Source organism: Hyposmocoma kahamanoa, unplaced genomic scaffold (assembly GCF_003589595.1).
Source record: "Hyposmocoma kahamanoa isolate Upper Pololo Valley unplaced genomic scaffold, ASM358959v1 115, whole genome shotgun sequence".
Taxonomy (NCBI): Eukaryota; Metazoa; Arthropoda; class Insecta; order Lepidoptera; family Cosmopterigidae; genus Hyposmocoma; species Hyposmocoma kahamanoa.
This window is the reverse complement of record NW_020653389.1, coordinates 156,127-175,314: the sequence shown is the minus strand read 5'-3', so window position 1 is coordinate 175,314 and position 19,188 is coordinate 156,127. Positions and strand designations below refer to the sequence as shown.

The following is a 19,188-nucleotide window of genomic DNA, read 5'->3' as shown; positions in this document are numbered from 1 at the left end:
AAACTGTTAGAACAAATTTCTTATCTGTGAAAGAATAAGAATATATTTATTGCATAACTATAGGTAATTGCATATGATCTTAAAATATTACATTGCTTTGTGCTCTATAGTTTACCAGATAAGGTGTACAATATTATTAAATGTCACAGATTAAAATTAAATTGCACTGAATTACAATATGAAAGAAAAAAAAACAATTATTAATAAACATATCACATCGCTTGTCACCAAATTTGTCATTATCGTCAAAAAACTCTTGTACACTATAATAAAGTTTAGTACTCAACCAGTTACCAAGAGCATTTTTAAATTTTACGTACTCGAATTTTTTAAATTCATTCGGGATGCTGTTGTATATTTTGACCGACATTACGTAAAAGCTTCTGTGGTAACATGCTGAGGTATGATTGCCGGAGTAAACCATTCTATGCCCATATCTTAAATTTCTATGGTTCCTTCTATTTGCGATTTCAAAATAGGACGGATGTTTGTTGGACAAATGCAACAGCCTTCTTAATATAATAAAGGCAGGGTAAGGGTAGGATTTTGCACTTATCGAAAAATGGCTTACACGAGCCCATTTGAGACCCACCGCAATAATACGTACACAGCGTTTTTGCATCTTAAATATAATAAACTCTACAGAGTTTCCCCAAAAAATTATACCGTAGTTTATGGCCGACTGTATATACCCAAAATAAGCTGTTAAAGCCGCATCCACGAACGCATTCTGTACTAATTTTCGCAACGGGTACAAAAACTGAGACAGTCAACTTGTTCTTTCCAGTTGCAGTTGCTGTCAAGGATAAGGCCCAGAAATTTTGTATGTTTCACTTGTTCTATATTAACAAAATTAAAAGAAATGTTTAAGTCGATCGGTAATCTTTTGGACGAGTGAAATTGCATGATATTAGTTTTTGCCACATTTGTGATGTCACTTACAGTTTTATTAATTATTTATTATTACATTAAAATTTCGAACATCTCTGAAAAAGAAAACAATTTGATTCGACCTCAATTCTAATAACAGTCGAGATGAATTTTCATTCGAAATGAAATGTCAATAGTATACTTTGCCCTGCAAATGCTGAGGTGGTGACCTATTCGACGGGGCATGCATAGTAGCATACAACGTTTATTGTTTTTTGTCAATCCTGATTTTTACTCTATTTCTTTTTTATATTTTAATTTTTTTGTTTCATGTTTTTTAACTGTTTACTTTTTTATGTATTTGCCTTCGTCGAATAAATGATTTTCTATTCTATTCTATTCTATTCTATTCTAATAGCAAACACTTTTGACAAATCTCACACGTTACTCGATATCGAACGTTATGATATTTGGGACTGACTCTAGTTTGTCTATGAATTAAAAAAAAAACAGTTGTGTGACATGCGTGAGAAAAGTTTTTATTTGCCGCCATTTTGCCAGTCGTAGCATGCGGTTCTTGAACACATCATAGAGAGCTTATAATATGTACTTATACAGATAAAGCCAGTGTCCTATCAGTACCTAGTCCGAAATCGCATTTTCTAGAAATAACGTTTGGTCGAAATTTCATAACCTCGAAAGTCATTTTGAGAGGAAAATATTTCTTCTTTTAAACCTAACTTAACTTAACCTAACCGAACGTAATCGTGTCTTTGCGATAAATATTCAACACGTCCTGAAAGAACAACTGTTTCGTTATAATTCGGTGTAATGAAAATTCGAACAAACGTTATTTCGGACAAAAATATTTTCGACTTTGTGATAGGTTACCTAAAGCAGTGTATGTAACTGTACATAATTAGCCGTTAAACCACTCGTGTGATGTTTTTATGAATAAACCCACACTCGTCTATTAATGCCTTTCATTATGTAACAGTCACAAATAAACTACTATTTGGTTTTACGACTTCGAAACAAACCGAACGAAGAAATAAATACGACTGCATGAAACTAATTGTGTACATGTGAAGAAGTTATCGATCGATCGAATCTTTATAATTATCTCGTGAAAAGTAGTGTTTTTGGACCTGTTATGTTTTTATTTTATTTTTTCACAAAATTTTTAATTTTGTTATTTTTTTACGAATTTTGTTTTTTGTATCTTTTTTTTCACTTAATTCGGGGAACATAGTATTAGTAAATAAATATGGCTGTTTACAATAATGACCAAAAAATTAAGTTAGCGTCTCTGTTCATTGGAGGTATCGTTATTTTCCAATCTATTACAGAGACAATGCGCTACCAAGTGGCAGATAATAGCAACTAAATAAAAGCACAGACTCTGCCTTTCATGCAGCCTAGTTTTATAATTCAACATAAATAATGCTTTATATAAACTAACGTACTTTACCTTACTATCATCGTTCAGTGCACTCGTATTTAACGGGATATCCATGTATAATGTTTTAGAGAGTCTCACTTCATATATAGAAAATTCTTGCGTCTTATACTGAAATAGTAAAGGTTATATGCGTTCCAGTGCGTGCAAAGTTGAACACTATATGCATGTCCATAAAGTAGACTTCATAATATACTGGTAAAAAGTTTTGTAAAGATATTGCTACTTTGCAATAAAGCTGGCGTGTTAGTCAGAGTCAAAGTTAGATAATCATTTATTCCACAGGTAAAATTTTTACACTTGAAAACATAATTTTTTAAGCTACTGCTCGTTCACTACGCTGACCTCCCTGAGAAGAACGAGCAAGAAACTAGGTATTGCTCTTTTCAAATAAACTTAAATGCTATGGAATACAATTTGAATCATAATTGTATGGAATCTAGACTCTTGTTGTCTTTCCATACATCTTTATCTAACACATATTGTTCAATTTAATAACATGACTTTTCAAATAAAGTACTTTTAATGTCAGTTTTAAACTTAGGAAATGATAAACTTAATATATGCTCCGGAATCTTATTGTAAAAACGTATACAGTTCCCCATAAAAGAGTCGTTTACCTTGGTTAAACGAAATCGTGGTAACATGAGTTTGGACTTAATTCTAAGGTTAATATTATGGATATCTTCTTTCTTAATGAAATTATGTATATTTTTACGGGCATACAAAATATCTGAGTAAATGTACTGTGATGCCACAGTCATGATACCAGTCTCCTTAAACTTTTCTCTAAGAGCCACCCGGGAACCTAAACGGTAATTATACCGTGAAATAAAAATATTTCATAATTGTAATATAATACAACATTAAACAATGGAAATTCTAGCGTATTCTCTAGTAATTTATGTTCAATTTTGCCTACACTGAAATGTCTATAACAATTACCTGTTTCATACTTTATTGAATTGTCAATATGTTTAACGTTACTGTACAAAAACGGGGTTGTAATTATGTACCAAAAATGAATTTAGGAATTCAATAATCTATGACCTTTTAAACCAGGTTTGCACTATGTGAGTTTAACTTTCGATTTTATAAAAAAGCAATTCACATTTAATAAACTATAACCAAATACACAGAACATATTTGTATAAAGTCCAAACACGTGTGACGCTTGCGAGTGATAATTTTTATCATATATCAACATATCAATTTGATAATTTATCTAAATCTAGGAGCATGGATGGACATATTTAGATTATAATTTCGTTTACACGGCCAAAATTACTTGTATATAAGAATACAGGGTGCCGAGAAAAAAACACTATTCATCATTTTTCGTGGTATATATGCCTGTGATTGTCCGTGTGTGGGTTTCCCTAACGCGGGGCTATGAGTGTGCATTATTATTATTATTATGCGCATAGGGGTGCTCGAAAGGAGCCTCCCCGCACGACGTACCATTTGTTTTCTATACATCTGTCGTATCTTGGGCAACAATCGGCGAGAACCTTGCGTCGATTGGTAAATCCTTACACCACGATGGCAACCATTATAGAGTACATCATCCTCTTAACATTTTCGTCTTTTTCGTATTTAATCAATTGAATAATTATAATACTCTGGCCAGACAGAGGCGGTAGCGGGAGCGTTCCAAGGCCGGGAATTTTTGTAATAATAATAATAACGCACACATTCATCTACCCGCACTAGGGACACCATGTATTGCGGGTGCCATGGTCACGCACTTAGACAACCACAAAGTACACCCAAACTCACGAGATAAATAAATATAGGGCATACAAATATGAGAAACCGGGACCTTTGCGTGGCAGTCCTGCATGATAACCGTTAGGCCACGGAGGCAGTTAAATTTTCTAGTTCTTATGTACCCTGGCACATTGAAACCGAGTGGCGGGTGCGGTCCGGGGTCCAACGCCACGACAAACAGGCGCGAGTGGGGTCCTGGGCGAACGCGGAGAGAAAGCGAGGCGGGTGAGGGCGCAAAGTTGTATTCCATAGAGTTTTTTGCAAACTTCCACACAGGGCGGCAACTGAGGGGCGCGTTTCTTGATATGTCGGTACTCTCTCGGTTTTAGACTCCACTAAAAATCAGCGTTACAGTCTTTACACGGCTGTAACATTAGCTGAGTGGATCCTTTTATATACGCCACACATGACATTTATTCAAATTGACTGTTTTAAAATTGGGTTATGTTTCCTTCGTTGTTTTTTCTTTGTTATTTTATTTTTTGTTTTACTTTTGCTTTGTCCTTTTTTTATTTCTTTCTGTATATTTTTGTGTTGTGGCGTTGAAATAATTGAATTATATTCTATCCTACTCTATATGGTGCTTACTTTAAATCTAAGCAAAAAATGGAACGTATTTGCTCTTCAGTGTCACACCGGCTGCCTTAGCATCGTCGTCCCGCCGCGAACTACACGTGAGATGGGCGTGTAGATTAGCACGCCCTGGTCACGCATTCGCTTCCCGCAGGTCCGCCCCCGGACCGCTTTTCCCGCTGTACCACGTATGTGTAGCCTTAGCTTATAGTATATGTACACTTTTTTAATTATATAATTCTGTTTTATATTAATTATTATTGTTTATATTAGTGCCAGTCATATTATTCCTTAACGTTATAATTTAAATTGTAATATGACAACATTATTAATATGAAATAAATTATTTTATTTTAATTAAAATTTTATTGAATTGACGTTCAATTATTTTTTGTGAAATTACTCCACTAATTTGTTATAATTAATGATACAGATATCGAACACTTAAAAAAAATTCTTCTATCCCACCGGATTCGAACCGACGTCTTCTAGCTAACCGTGCCAGACTAAGCAACGGAACGAACCAGCGGACCTCATGAATTTTTCTATGTGCTTTTCGGTGGATCTTTGTATTTGTTATTCAACGACTTTTTAGCCGTAGCGCTAACTATGAGAAATCTATGAAATTTTATTACTTGGCATAGTGTCTGACACTGGAAGACGTCGGTTCGAATCCGGCCGGATCGAAAGAATTTTTGTAATTGTTCGATCTTTGTATTAATAATTATAACAAACTTGTGGAGTAATTTCACGAAAAATAATTGAATATCAATTCAATAGAAAATCAAGTTAAAAGTTAATAATATCATCTCTAACCGGAGCGGGTGGCTGTAAATGTATCTAACTGGGTGACGAAATACTTTCATCTTTGCATTATTTTACTTAACAAATTCTGAATTTTAGTCTGTCTAAAATAAGTCTTGGAAAAGTAGATTGCAATCGTTTTAACTCCAAGTATTATTTTGTATCATGATATAGAAATATGTTGATAACGTAAAAACCACAATAAGATCGTCGGCGACTCTATTTTTTATTTATTATTATTTAAACACTTTGTTGTACCACAAAGTAACTTACAAATTTTCAGAAACAATTTAAATATTTGTGTACAAAGGCGAGCTTATCCCATAAAGAGATTTCTTCCAACTTTTTTTTTTTTTATTAAAAGATGGTAAATTTCATAACAATAGAGTCGCTTTCTACTCAGCAATGTGTGTTTGTTAATTTTCGATGTGTCCCCTGCCCATATTATCATAACTAACATAACCGTATGGCCACAGAGGCAGTCACGTTAGTATAGTCCTGAAAACAAGCCTGGACTGGAATCCATTCCGTTCTTTTTTTAAATTTTCAAATTGTGTTCTCTCAATTTCGCAATTTTGAGTTACGACAGTATTTCTGCCGTCCACTAACTTTTTTTTTTTTTTTTTTATGGTAACTAGGAAGCAAACGACCAGACAAGCCACTTGATGGGAGGTGGTCATTGTCGCCCATGGACACGAGCAATACCAGAGGCATCACCCATGCGTTGCCGACTCCGGAGAACCTTGTTTACACGTCTTTTGAAGAACTCCATGTTATAGCGCAAGGGGAACACTTCAGGAGGAAGGCCATTCCACATCTTACTGGTTCGGGGAAGGAACGAACGAGATGCTCGAGTGGTCGTGACGTGCCAAGCATCGAGGAAGTGGGGATGGAGTCTTCTCCTTCGGCGGGTCGTGCAGTGGTAAAAGAGTGACGGAGGCACCAACTCAAAGAGTTCGTCTGAGCACTAAAAACTAAAAACTAAAAAGCGGCTAAGTGACAAGTGGTCAAATATCCTTTTTTAATAGAAAAAGATAGACCACAAAATACTCTTTTAAACAGTTAAAATTTATTAACTTATCGGAACCTACCCTAACGATGCGTAGCTGAAATATCACTAAACAATTACAATATTCTAAAACTGGATTATGATTTTTTATGACATCTCAATAAATATTTGTCACTTCGCCCCGTTTTAGTTACAGGACGGCCAATTTGGTTTCGTGTCGAAACGAGGTCAACAACCCTCGTTAGTCAGATTTTTGATGTGTTACTTAGTTTCAGTTTTATTGTTAAACAAAATCAGTGTAATTGACATTTTTAGGTGACAATAAATCTTTAATCGCGATTTAAATCGCGAGCATTCGCTTGTAATATAACAGTTCAAAAGCGAACATTACAGCGGCGACAGAGGAGAACTCGTAACATTCGGTAGCCTCCTTCCCTGGAAGCATTCGGCTGTAATGTAACAATCTGTTCAGATTGTAAGGCTGGTTATGTTGACTCAATTACTGTCTTGTTTCGGTAGGAATCACATTTTTCATAGTGAACAATATGGGTTTACTAGTGGTAGATCGACTAGCCATGCGGGGGTAGCTCTACTAAAACATATATTTGATGCTTGAGAAAGGTCCCAAAATGCTATTGGGGTTTTCTGTGACCTCTCAAAGGCATTAGATTGTGTGGTCCATATTACTCTTGTTAGGAAGTTGGAATATTATGGAGTAAATGGCAAGGCGTTGGAACTTGTCTCGTCATATCTTAACGGTAGAATTTAGAAAGTAGACATAAATGGAGTGACTTCTTTGGGTTCTCCGGTAAAAATGAAGTTCCGCGGGGCTCAATACTTGGACCTTTCTTATTTCTCATTTATATTAATGATCTACCATTTTCAGGTTGTAACTCCAGTAGGTATAGTGGAAATGTTTTCAATTTTTTACTTAAGTTAGGTGCTGTGAGTGCCCGCGGGCACTCAAAGCTACTCGCGAGCACTTAAAGGCACTCGCTGGTACTCAAAGGCACTTTTGGCTCTCCTGGCACTTGAGTGCTCCGTATGCCGCGTGAAACTGACTGTGGGTCAGCTGCACGTGTAAAAAGACTGGCAATATGCTATAAAAAGCGTTACCTTTACTTCATCTGTACATCGTGCAAACCTGCGGACCAACATGTTGCAACGGACAGCCAGTGCCCTCCTCTCCCTTTCCACATCGGCATTATCACATAGGTCCTCGGTGACCCAGTGACCCAGATACTAAATTGTTTTATCTGCTTTAGATGAGTACCGCCTAGATCGATGCATATGTTATAGACGGAAATATTCGTGGCTTCCGGAATTTCCCGATGTGCAATATTTATAGCCTGGTACTGTAAAGTGGCAGTACGTCACTGGATGAACTCTTTCTCACAAGCTGTACTGCTAAACCAATCCATTTGACTTATCTAGGAATTAAAATATGACGTACCTGATTAGAAAGCACGCTCTTCAACTGAATGTTTTCATCACGTCTTCTATCAAGTTCCTTCTGTGTGGTGCCTAGTTGGGCTGGAAGAGATTTTTTTATAGCGTAATCTTGATATTGGGAGATTGCGTGTTCGTTTCTCGACACGTCGTATTCAAAATTCAAATAGTCACTTCAACGTATTATTCTGAACAATGTATAGTTGTGTGAACTGTTTTATATTATATTAAACGCATAAAACACACAATTATTAACCGACTTCAAAAAAGGAGGTTCTCAATTCGACTGTATGTTTTTTTTGTATGTATGTTACGCGATAACCCCGCCATTTGTGAACCGATTTTGATGATTCTTTTTTGTTGGAAAAAGGGCACCTCAGAAGTGGTCCCATTAAAATTTGAAGAAAATATTCGACCTCTAAGGGTGGTAAACTACGGGATGAATGACTTTTGAGGTCGGTTTTTTTAGTACTCTGTACTGAGGTTAAGTTACAATTCAAATGCAATTTCAATTACATTTAAGTAAAGAATAATAGCAAAATCATAGTTATAAGAATTCGTTAGCGTGTTCAATGAATAAAATAAATTCATAAGGTTTTACAAATTATATCAGCGTCCTATCTAAGTCACAAAATAATGTCCTATTTAAAAAAATGTAATAACTAATTAGTATGTAAAACAGGAATTTCAGTACCTACGTATGTTCCACATTTAGTTCATGTAATATCAAATGTACTGATTCGACCGATTTGTAATAAGCTAATAAAAGATTAACTACTTCATTACCAATAATAAAGTAGATAATTTCTTCTCCAAAAGTCCAGGCGAGAAAATTGTAAAACTGACAAAAAAAATCCCAAAATCGGGGCTAGATGGCACGTTTCACAAATAAATAATTTGTGTCCGAGTTACCAGTGCAATAGTCTGTGGTATGCATTGACTTACAATTATATGGACGTCGGGTCCGCGCTAAAAAGTGTCCGCACATGTAAGGCGCTAAAATCGTATACAGAGCGCGACACTCCGCTTTAGTCTTCATTTGTTCTACTGACAGCGCGATACTGCGATGTCATTACAATTTAAATTTCGAATAGGTTGACTTGGGACATTTTTTTCGTGGTTTTTGTATTAGACCCGTCGTCCATTTATTTGTAAGTCAATGGTGGTATGTTATTAATTAACTCAGTTTTTTTTTGTTATGGCTTAACTGCAGGGTTTTTGACCACACCAGTAGATAAAATAATTTCCTCTGAACTTTCGTCATATCACCAAGCTACGGTACCATTCAGCTCTATTAACTCTCTTTAAGGTTTCTGCAGTATATTTTGATACACACACAGTACATATTTTATTCAATTACGTAACACATAACCTCCAAAACTTCAAACTGGAATATCTTTAAATCCAGACTTCTCAGAATAGTAAACCCAAAACAAAATTTGTTCAGAAATTTCAACTCTATATTTTCACACATTTTTCATAAACCGACGCATACAAATTATGTCAACAAAAATTTATATGGTATTTTGCCATTGTCCTTTCTAAAACCATTTGTCGTATCATTAATTTATAGGTTTCAAAATAGTAATAACTAGCATATCAATTCACTGACTACGATTAAAATTCACACTTTAAGAATATGCAGGAACACGCACTATACATTTTTTAAATTAAATTATCGTAAACTTTTAACGATATACGCTTAGAATAATAACACATAGAAACCTAGTCCGCACACGCTAAGTGAGGCAAATTGAAGCGCTCCCAATGGGCGAGCCTTCAGTGCTCAAGGTCAACTTGCACTGCGAACAGCGCAAGAATTTTAGCTAAAAATTACGAAATGTGCGGTAAATGGGTGTAAAAATACGTCAGACAAACATAAAATAGATACTAACATCACATTCCACAAGGAAGTAACGCGTTTCAACTTGTATTTTTATATAAATATTCACTAAAACCGAAAATTAATCTACTATTATACTAAAACTAGCCTACATGAATTTGATTTTTGCCTCACTTGTGACAGTTCGTTTGATATGAAACTATCATTCTATGCGTTATTATTCTAAGGATATACGTTTATTTACCTCATCTCTAAGCAAATGCAATGTACAAATTAATGATTTAAAAAAAAATTTACTGCACATTTCTCACAAATAAACATTGATTTGGTGTTATTTGTACTTTAATTTCTAAAACAAAAGCCTTATGTAAAAGCGAGGCTTATAAAAATAGTGTATGAATTATATAAATTAGTGCATGTTGTTACAAGGTTATATTTTGTAGATTTTCATGAACTGTCTCTGAGATCATCCTAGATTATTTTAGTATAGGTGTAAACGCATTAGTGAGGGCAGAACTGGTGTTATTGTCTGACACTTTATTATTCCATTTTTTTTATTTTCATTTATTTATAGCAAACAATGTTAGTACAGGCATTACACAGGTAATTACTATACTCCGTCCAATGATTTATTTAACTTTTGACAGCTCGAATTCTAATCAATTAGTGATGTCCTAATTAGTTGCTGATTCGTTTTTTTTATAACCATCGATTTTATCTATTTTTACTAAGAAGTTTAAATCGTGAACGTAAGCGGGTTCAAAAAAGAATACATTGCCTGATTGGGATCGTGATGTTGCGTTTACAATTAATAATTAACAATTCGTGTACTCAAGAATTAATAATTAAAGTTGATGAGTTCATATGGAAAAGAATCCCACGATTCATTACAATGAATAATAAGAATTTATTATAAACATTTATAATTTATTTAATTTCATTAGAATTTAGTAGACAGGTACCAAAATTTTCCAAATTGAATAATCTTCGTTACATCTGTTGGCTCGATAAATATCGGAACTAAAGAGCACGTCGCTTTACTAAAATTAAAAAAATAAAAGAGTCCAGGATGTATCGCATTTTTTGGTTTATGTATGTATGTCAATAATTGCGGAACTTCGGAGGCATGCATATATCAAAAGTTAACTAAATTGTTGAACGGAATATAAGTACAAACATACCCCGTTGGGGTGTGTACCTGCACATTAATAATACTCTGGAAATAAAGGTTCTTAAAATAGACACAATGCGATATGAAAGAGTTGAAGCGTTCATCACTTCTTTCACATCATCTTATAGGAGAGTCCATGAAGTCTCCCACACTGTACTAGCACCCATTTATCAGAAGAGACTTTATTTTTGGTTTTGAATGTCATTTTCTTCTGTCTTAAGGGAATTTGGTATTTTATTATAAATTAATATACATCTGTGGGTGAGTGGGCTTTCTCTGAACATTGCTAATTTCGGATTTGGTAGTACAAGTTTTGTATTTCGATGATCGCTTTTTACAAATTCAAAATGATTTGAATGTTTTGTAACAAACATGACAGTTTCTAATAATGTAAATAGACGGAAGAGTTAAAATTTTGTCAGTTATATAATCTCAGAACAGAGTAGTAAAAAACCGACCACAAAAGTTAATGGAATTACGTCTATTTCGACCCCTCCTAGGTAAAGTATCGTATGTCGAAATTGCCAAGTTTACAGGAGAGCGTTTTAAAGTTTTGAATTCACTGCAATGAGTATAACACGTGACTTTAGCACTTCTCAATTTTATTCGGCAAAACTCGTTCCTCACATAGAGTATTGTAAAATCCTACATATCGGTTACATGCACAACCACAATTTATTTAATAATTTATAATTATGTTCATTTCAGTGAATTCAAAACTTTAAAACGCTCCCCTGTAAACTTGGCAATTTCGACATATTATACTTTACGTAGGAGGGGGTCAATTAAGTTTTATTGAAATCGGTCATCATTCCATGAATTCGGCTTCATCAAAATCGGTTCACAAATATCAGGAGTTATCTCATAAGATACATACAAAAAAAAAGTACAATCTACTTGAGAACCTCCTTTTTTGAAGTCTGTTAAAAATGCAGCCTGCGTGTGTCTCTTGTTGTGTTTTTTATTATTAATAACTTACCAATAAGCTCTTTAGTACTGTCCGACGTAACTCGTAATCTGTCCAGGTGTTCCCTTAACTTCTTGTTCTCCATCTCCAACTCTTCCACCTTGAAGCGATCCAGATTCGGGTTCGTTGGGGCGGACGAGACTCGGTCTATTGACAACGTTATTTTAAAACAAGTGGCTACATAAATTGTGTAGATTACTAAATAGTTAAAATGAAGCTTAGCAGGACATACACAGGGTTGTTTGTAAAACACTAACAACCTCGCAGGACTATTACTAACATCATAAACTACAAAGTTTATAAAAACAGTGTGTTTTTTAAAATTGGACAGAATGGGTAAATCCAACACCATAGGAGATACAAGTGAAACCAATAGCTTATAAAAAACTCAACTAAAGCTGGAGTATAATTTAAAACACGTGATTTCTCGTAAGCTTTTATATTCGAAAAATAACACCACAATAACTTCCTAGAAATTAATTATTTCAGCAACATATAGAAATTCTTAACAGAATGTTTTTTCCAATTTTATCTACTGATCAACCGATCTAACTTTCCCTCTAGACCTCCCCTTACATCTCCTTTTCCCTCCATTACTCATGCCCTTACTAACTAGCGCCTTATTGGCTGGTGTTCGGCGATTTCATTGGTCAACACGCCAGCCAATAAGTGTACAGGAAATAATCAAAACCTATAAAATAAAGTCACGAGTTGCATGCTTATGAATAAAACACTTCTTAAATAATAATATTAATTATATGGAACAGTGAACTATAATACAAGGAAACTATCTTAGTGCCCAGTTACATGACGCGAAAGTTTTCGCGAGGCGCCGCGTGTATCCGTCCAGTTAATCGCGAATCTGAATTCTATTTACTAGGCAACAACATTTAAATTCCTCTAATACAACCGAGCGGTCCGCGCTGACTCCACGTAGACTAAAGACAAGCCAGTCTCTCATTTAAATTACAACGCAAAAGATAAAAGAATAGAGCGTATTTTGCCTTAACAGTTTGGTCTCTGGACACGAGCTGAGGCGGTTGCTGCTCGGCGTTAGCGCGATGAAATTCGTGTCGAATTAACACGTCCTTAGGCACCATAAAGACTTTTTTTTTTAAAACAATTTTCGCAATCATTTTTGGTCAAGCGTGTGTTGTCCATAAAAATTAATAAAATTGATTTTTTTTAAGTGCTAATTTTTATTTCATTGTACTGGAAAATTTACTCATTTTGTATGAATAAAACTTTTATGAAATTTGATCACCTGCTGTCCCGATTATTTTCTTCCAATATAATTAAATGGTCCTAACATGAAAGTAAGTCGATCAGCACTAAAAATACAATCATTTTCATGGACAACTCACGCCTTGACCAAATAAATTACTATACTAACGTTGTGTTCACAAGAAAAGACTTGAGAGAAGAGAGAATGGTTCCTAAGACGATTTCTCTCCTATGGTTTCGGATTTCCCCATACTGTCTACTAGTTAAATAAACTTACGTAAGTTGGCGTCAGTTTTACGATAAAAATTTAAAGAGCATCACTCACTCATTAGGCGTTCTTCCAAATCGTTGGCCCGCTTCGCGGTCCGCGATAGTTCGCTCTGCAATGCTGATATTCTGTTCTGCATACGAAGTACTAGACCCGCGTCTGCAATCTAGACATAACAAAATTAAACCAAACGTATTATGTAATCAGACATAAATAAGCACGTACATATAATTACAATATTGATTAATTGAATATCATGATTTTTTCCGCAGAAAACTGCGCAAAAACAAACCATACAGTTGCGCAACGAATTTACTTGCGCAGAGCGAAGGCGGGGTAATACGAGAGGAGTAGGGCTGTGCGGGACGCGTCCTGCAAACACGCTTAGTTTGCCGGATCGAGCGTTAAGGGTCGACTAGTGCGTGTTTTCAAATGTTTTTGATTACGTTCAGCTAGTTCTACGAAAATCGTTGTACGAATATATAATGAGTAATGACGCACATAAACAGTTCTGTTCTTTGATCACTAAGAAAAATTCCTTCGATCCGGCTGGGTGCGAACCAGTGTCTTCAAACAAACCGTGCTAGACGCTCTCCCAACTGAGCACCGGACCTTACAAATTTTTCTATGTGCTTTTTCGGATCTTTTCTTTCCCTTTTTATTTAATATTGCACGATACAATTACTTAATATTGAAATATTAAAAATTGCCACGGAAATTAAGTAATGAAGTGTGAGTTCGAGAATGCCCGATGAATAACAGGGTGGTAAAACATTGCGAAATTCAAAAAACAAATAAACTGTAGTAGTAAGGTTAACAAATAGTTACCGGCCCGTTGTGTTGTCCTGCTGACCAGTTAACAGCTTCCAGTGCCGGCCGTGTTGTCTCCACCGAACGCACTGATCCGTAACCATAATCCTAAAAACACAATAAACAGCTTGATTAACTTCCTTTTTGAATTAACTGCCTCTGTGGCCGAACGATTACCATGCCGGACTGCCACGCAGAGTTCCCAGGTTCAATTCCCGGGCCGGGAGAAATATTTGTATGGCCTACATTTATTTCTCTCGTGACTTTGGGTGTAATTTGTGGTTGTCTATGTGTGTGTCCATGGCACCCGCGACGCGAGGGTTTCCCTAGTGCGGGGCTATGTTGAGTGTGTGCGTTATTATTATTTAAAGTATTATTGTAGAAAAAAAATTATGTGGATTACACCACTTTTGCGCTAACAGCCTCAATTGACATTTACGACAGGCTCTAGCTCTTTAATCTGACATTGAAAAACTACAGCCATTTCGCGAGAAACGGTTAACATTAAAACTGTTCTCTAAAAAAAGATCCGACCTCAAAGGTTTTGATTTGAGGTCGGTTTCGACTGCGTCATGCAGTGAAGTCGTTATCCGAGACCTCGACTGCATTAAGTTGATAACGACTTCACGCACTAACTGCATGCAGTCGATCTCGGCTGCATGAAGTCGGTTTCGACTGCATCATGCAGTTAATGCGTGAAGTCGTTATCTGGTACCTCGACTGCATTAAGTTGATAACGGCTTAACGCATTAACTGCATGCAGTCGAAACCGACTTTATGTAGCCGAGATCGATTGCATGATTACGACAACACGCATTAACTGCAAACGTGCAGTCAATCTGTTAGCAACCTGAAGCGAGAAAGGTTTCTGCCATGACTTGACCGGTATATTTGATACGGCCGTGGAAGGTTCGAGGTGTAACTTACATCTTCAACTGTTGTTTCTTGTTGAGAATTGTTGCTGGCATCAGATAAAGATCTCCTATGTTCTCTTGTTGGCGGCGCTCTGTAACAAGGTTCACAATATTCAAGCCTCTGTTATTAAATAATCATTGTCAACCTTAGACAATGGAAAAACAGGTTATAGTCCGCCACGCTGTCGGTTCGGTTCAAGTGCACAAAACCGGATTCATCTCCTAAGCTAGGGGACCTAGGCATTTGTGAACCGATTGTGATGAATCTTTTTTACTCGGAAACAGTGTACCTCAGTACTGGTCCCATTTAAATATGACGAAAATATTCCACTTCTAAGGGTGGCAAACTAGGGGTTGAATTCGATTTCGCGCTTTTTCCAGTAACCGATTGCAATAAAAACTTGGAAAATAGTACATCTATTTGCCAAGTTTTTATTTCCACGAACTTTTGAGGTCGGTTTTTTTTTTAATAAAAATGTAATCATCCAATCAACTTGTTATTGAATATCGTCAGAAAAATCTTCTTGAAGTGATCCCGTGTGCAGCACGACATAACTGTTACTCCTCCCGCCCCGCGCAGTTACCTCAGGAACCGACTCAGTTAAGCGGTAGGCCTATATAATCTTAGCTTCGATAAAGGTAAACAAAAATGTGCCGTATTACCTCTGTAGAGCATCCAATCTTTCTTGTAGTTCGTATTGCGACGAGAGCAATTTCTGTCGACTTTGCCTCTCGGCTTCCAATTCTTCTGAAAGGATTTTCTTCTCGGTCTCATGTTGTTTATCGCGTTCTGAAACAATGGAAATTATTTTATTCGTGACGTATGTTCTTAGGGACGTTTTCTTCTTACTATACTAATGGACACAACTATTAAATTTCAAATTTGATAAACAAAATGACATTATGCAAAATACTGTTTTTTTCCAAAGCAGTTGCAGTGCCACCAAGAGCTTTAAATCGCAAAGATTTGAGAGACACTGCCACTGCGCCTGTCACCCTGAGGCATAAGTTGACAAGTCCATGTGCCTGTAATTTCACCAGCACCCTTACTTACCCTTCAAAACTGGAACGCAGTAATGTTGATATTACTGCTTGACGGCAGAAATAGAAGAGACTCCACCCTATGGCAGTACTACTCTGAATGAACTTTTTCACAGGGAAAGTAAGCTATGTGTTAATTAATAGTCACGATATGTTAATAAGGTTTCATTTCAGAGGTACGTATAACATGTATATGAAAATTTGCAAATTCTGTAATAAAAATGGAAATAATATATAATTTGTTGTATTTGACAATTGTTTAATTTAAAAGTACACACGTTTTTCATTCAAAATGCACAATTTTTTCATTAAAAAATTTTTTTTTCATCATCAACCTAATTTATTCGTCCCATTGTAAGCACGAGTTACATCTCGGGCGAGAATTTAGGCTATAGTGCGCCACTCTGGCCCAATGCGGGTTGGGGACTTCGCACGTTTTCCAAGGGTTGTGAACCTTCTTCCACGTGCAGGTTTCATAACGATATTTTCCTTCCAAGAAAAACTCATTGTAAATTTCAAATTAAATATCGCATATAAATTCCGTGAAACTGAGAGGTGCGGCGAAACCATTATACTTACACATTATGTATTATTTAAAAATACTTTTGTTTTCATTTAAAAATACATATTTTTAAAATAAAAATGCACCTCTTCATCGTGAGCAAACGTCGGAAAAAGGTGTTCCACATATATAGATACATGTATAGATATAGTTACAAGGAGCGGCACAGTTGTTAAAACCACCAAATTCTTAATTAATTTCTTAATTAATTATTTTATCTATATTATTAATACATTACTTTTTCGAATTCCAGACGAAAGAAACACCTCTCTTTATTCTATTTATGGAGATAAATAGCCGTACATGAGTGAGACCATCAAAAGTGGCAATATTTTGTCTTGTTTAAGCGTTCAGCAGTTTTTTAAATAAAAAGTATTAAAAAAAAATCAGGTGTGATCATTTTCCCTTTAAAATACGACATTTCTGCTAGTGATTGGAATTTATGAACATCTGTTATACTGTGTTTATTTAATTTGAATTAAAATACTTTTACAGCGCGATGACAAGGATTCTCATGCAAACACAAAAATAAATGTCGTAAAATGCCCCTCGTAAATAAAATTATAAATATTTTTTACTAAAATCTACTAGCAAATGTTGCCGTTCTGTCAATGTGACCGTCAATATGCGGTATTTAAAGTTAGGGAGTGATGGAGAGTGACCATTCTCGTTACATTTTTATTCTGTTTTGGTAAAAGCTCAGTTATCTACTGCATTTTGGACTTGGCACTATTAGAATTACTTTATAGTCCAACTTCGACTTCCTACGTCAGTAGTTCTGCCCTACGATACAGTAAAACCACTTCCAGAAATCCGGAATTCTAAATAGTAATTTATTAAGATTTGGTAGTTTTGACAACTCTATGTCGCTTCTTGTAGCTGTATGTGGAACACCCTTTTCCAACCATAGATCATGAGCGAAAACTGCATTATACAAAGACAATAAAATCTGAAACAAACCTTTCCAAAATTTTGCTCTATTCTCAAACTGTTTCGACCAACTAGTCACATCAGTTTCATACGAAGCATCTTTTGCTTCCTCTACAACAATTGCTGGAGGCACTAACATCATCACTTGCACTTCACAGTATCAATCCTTATTTGTACTGTTGCTGACCATGGCCCACCTCTATGGGGAGGGAATTATTACATAGTCTTCCAATAGAGTCAATGTTTAGTCAACCTTTTACTTCACTTTTGATTTATTTCATTATTTAGAAATTTACGACGTTTTAAGATGAAGTAAGTACATTTTGTCTCATAACCAGAAATCGGAATAAGTACCAGAGCATGTTTACCTAAACTTCAAGGAAATAATCCCTGATTTATTATGTTAAATTTTGTTCTATATTTTTAATTGTTAACTAGCAATGAATATACTACGACAGTTTACTAAAAAGAAGGTTAAAAAGATAAAAAAAAAAGTATTAACACAAAGATCTAACACTCAGAAAAAATTCCTTCGATCCGGCCGGATTCGAACCGAAGTCTTCTAGCATACCGTGCCGGACGCTATACCAACTAAGCCACGGAACGAACCAGCTGACCTCACGAATTTTTCTATGTGCTTATTGTCGTGTCTTTGTTTTTAATTTTTCAACGTTGGTATACTATACGTGTTCTATTTAGTTCAGTTGACATAAAAAAATCATTGGTATATGTAAAGTACCTATTGAATACAACGGTTTTGTTGTAAAATTTCGAGGTAAGTTTGTGTTTTTTTTATCGTGAAAATTTTTATGAATCGTGTTTTCACACCGTATACATATATATATCCTCAATTTTACTGTACATTTTTTCCAAAGTGATTGATTCAACATTTTCACTGTTATGCAGAATCAAAGGTTGTATCAACTTTTTAATCGCAAATACTTAGATGACACTGTCACTGTATCCGTCACCTTCTGCTAAATTAGTTAGAAGTGGCTATTTACCACGAAAAACTTTCTAGGACACAACCCTCAACAATGAAGAACGTGAATTAGAAAAGATTCTGGAAATTCCGACTTCTGCATGACACCCGAAACGAATTAAACAACATTTTGCACACTTTTTAAACATTTAACAACATTAATTTTTCACTACACGTAATATTATGAAAATTTACCACTAGTTGTTTAGTAACGTCATAAATGGTTTCGTTTTTAATATCAATTACGATTTAATATTGAAAAGCGAAAGTTATTTACACTTGGCTGCGTCTGTGTTAGGTTAGAACAAAATAGTATCTGTATAAAATTCACCTAAATACTGTAACCAATCAATAGATAACGCAAAACAATTAGTTTATCTGCACTTATCTTTATTTATACGTCTGTATCTTTATGTATCTTTTGATTAATACATGATTAAATGATTACTGGTTATTGGACGCCCGATTTTGTAAAATAATCATAGACATATACCCATTCCATCGAGTATATAACCAGAAATAGAAATAAAATAAGGGCCAAT

At 35.3% G+C, this 19,188-nt stretch overlaps 1 protein-coding gene across 1 annotated transcript in view; it reads right to left on the bottom strand.

The window, feature by feature from the left end:
* The window catches only part of LOC113239724 (unconventional myosin-Va), a 112,745-nt gene that overhangs the window by 22,783 nt on the left and 70,774 nt on the right, over positions 1-19,188 (bottom strand). The window contains exons 17-22 of the mRNA XM_026476817.1: positions 15,795-15,892; positions 15,145-15,223; positions 14,236-14,325; positions 13,465-13,573; positions 11,928-12,062; positions 7,939-8,018 (exon numbers count right to left, since the gene is read on the bottom strand). Of these exons, the coding sequence (XP_026332602.1) occupies positions 7,939-8,018; positions 11,928-12,062; positions 13,465-13,573; positions 14,236-14,325; positions 15,145-15,223; positions 15,795-15,892 (591 nt within the window). The remainder of the gene's footprint in view (positions 1-7,938; positions 8,019-11,927; positions 12,063-13,464; positions 13,574-14,235; positions 14,326-15,144; positions 15,224-15,794; positions 15,893-19,188) is intronic.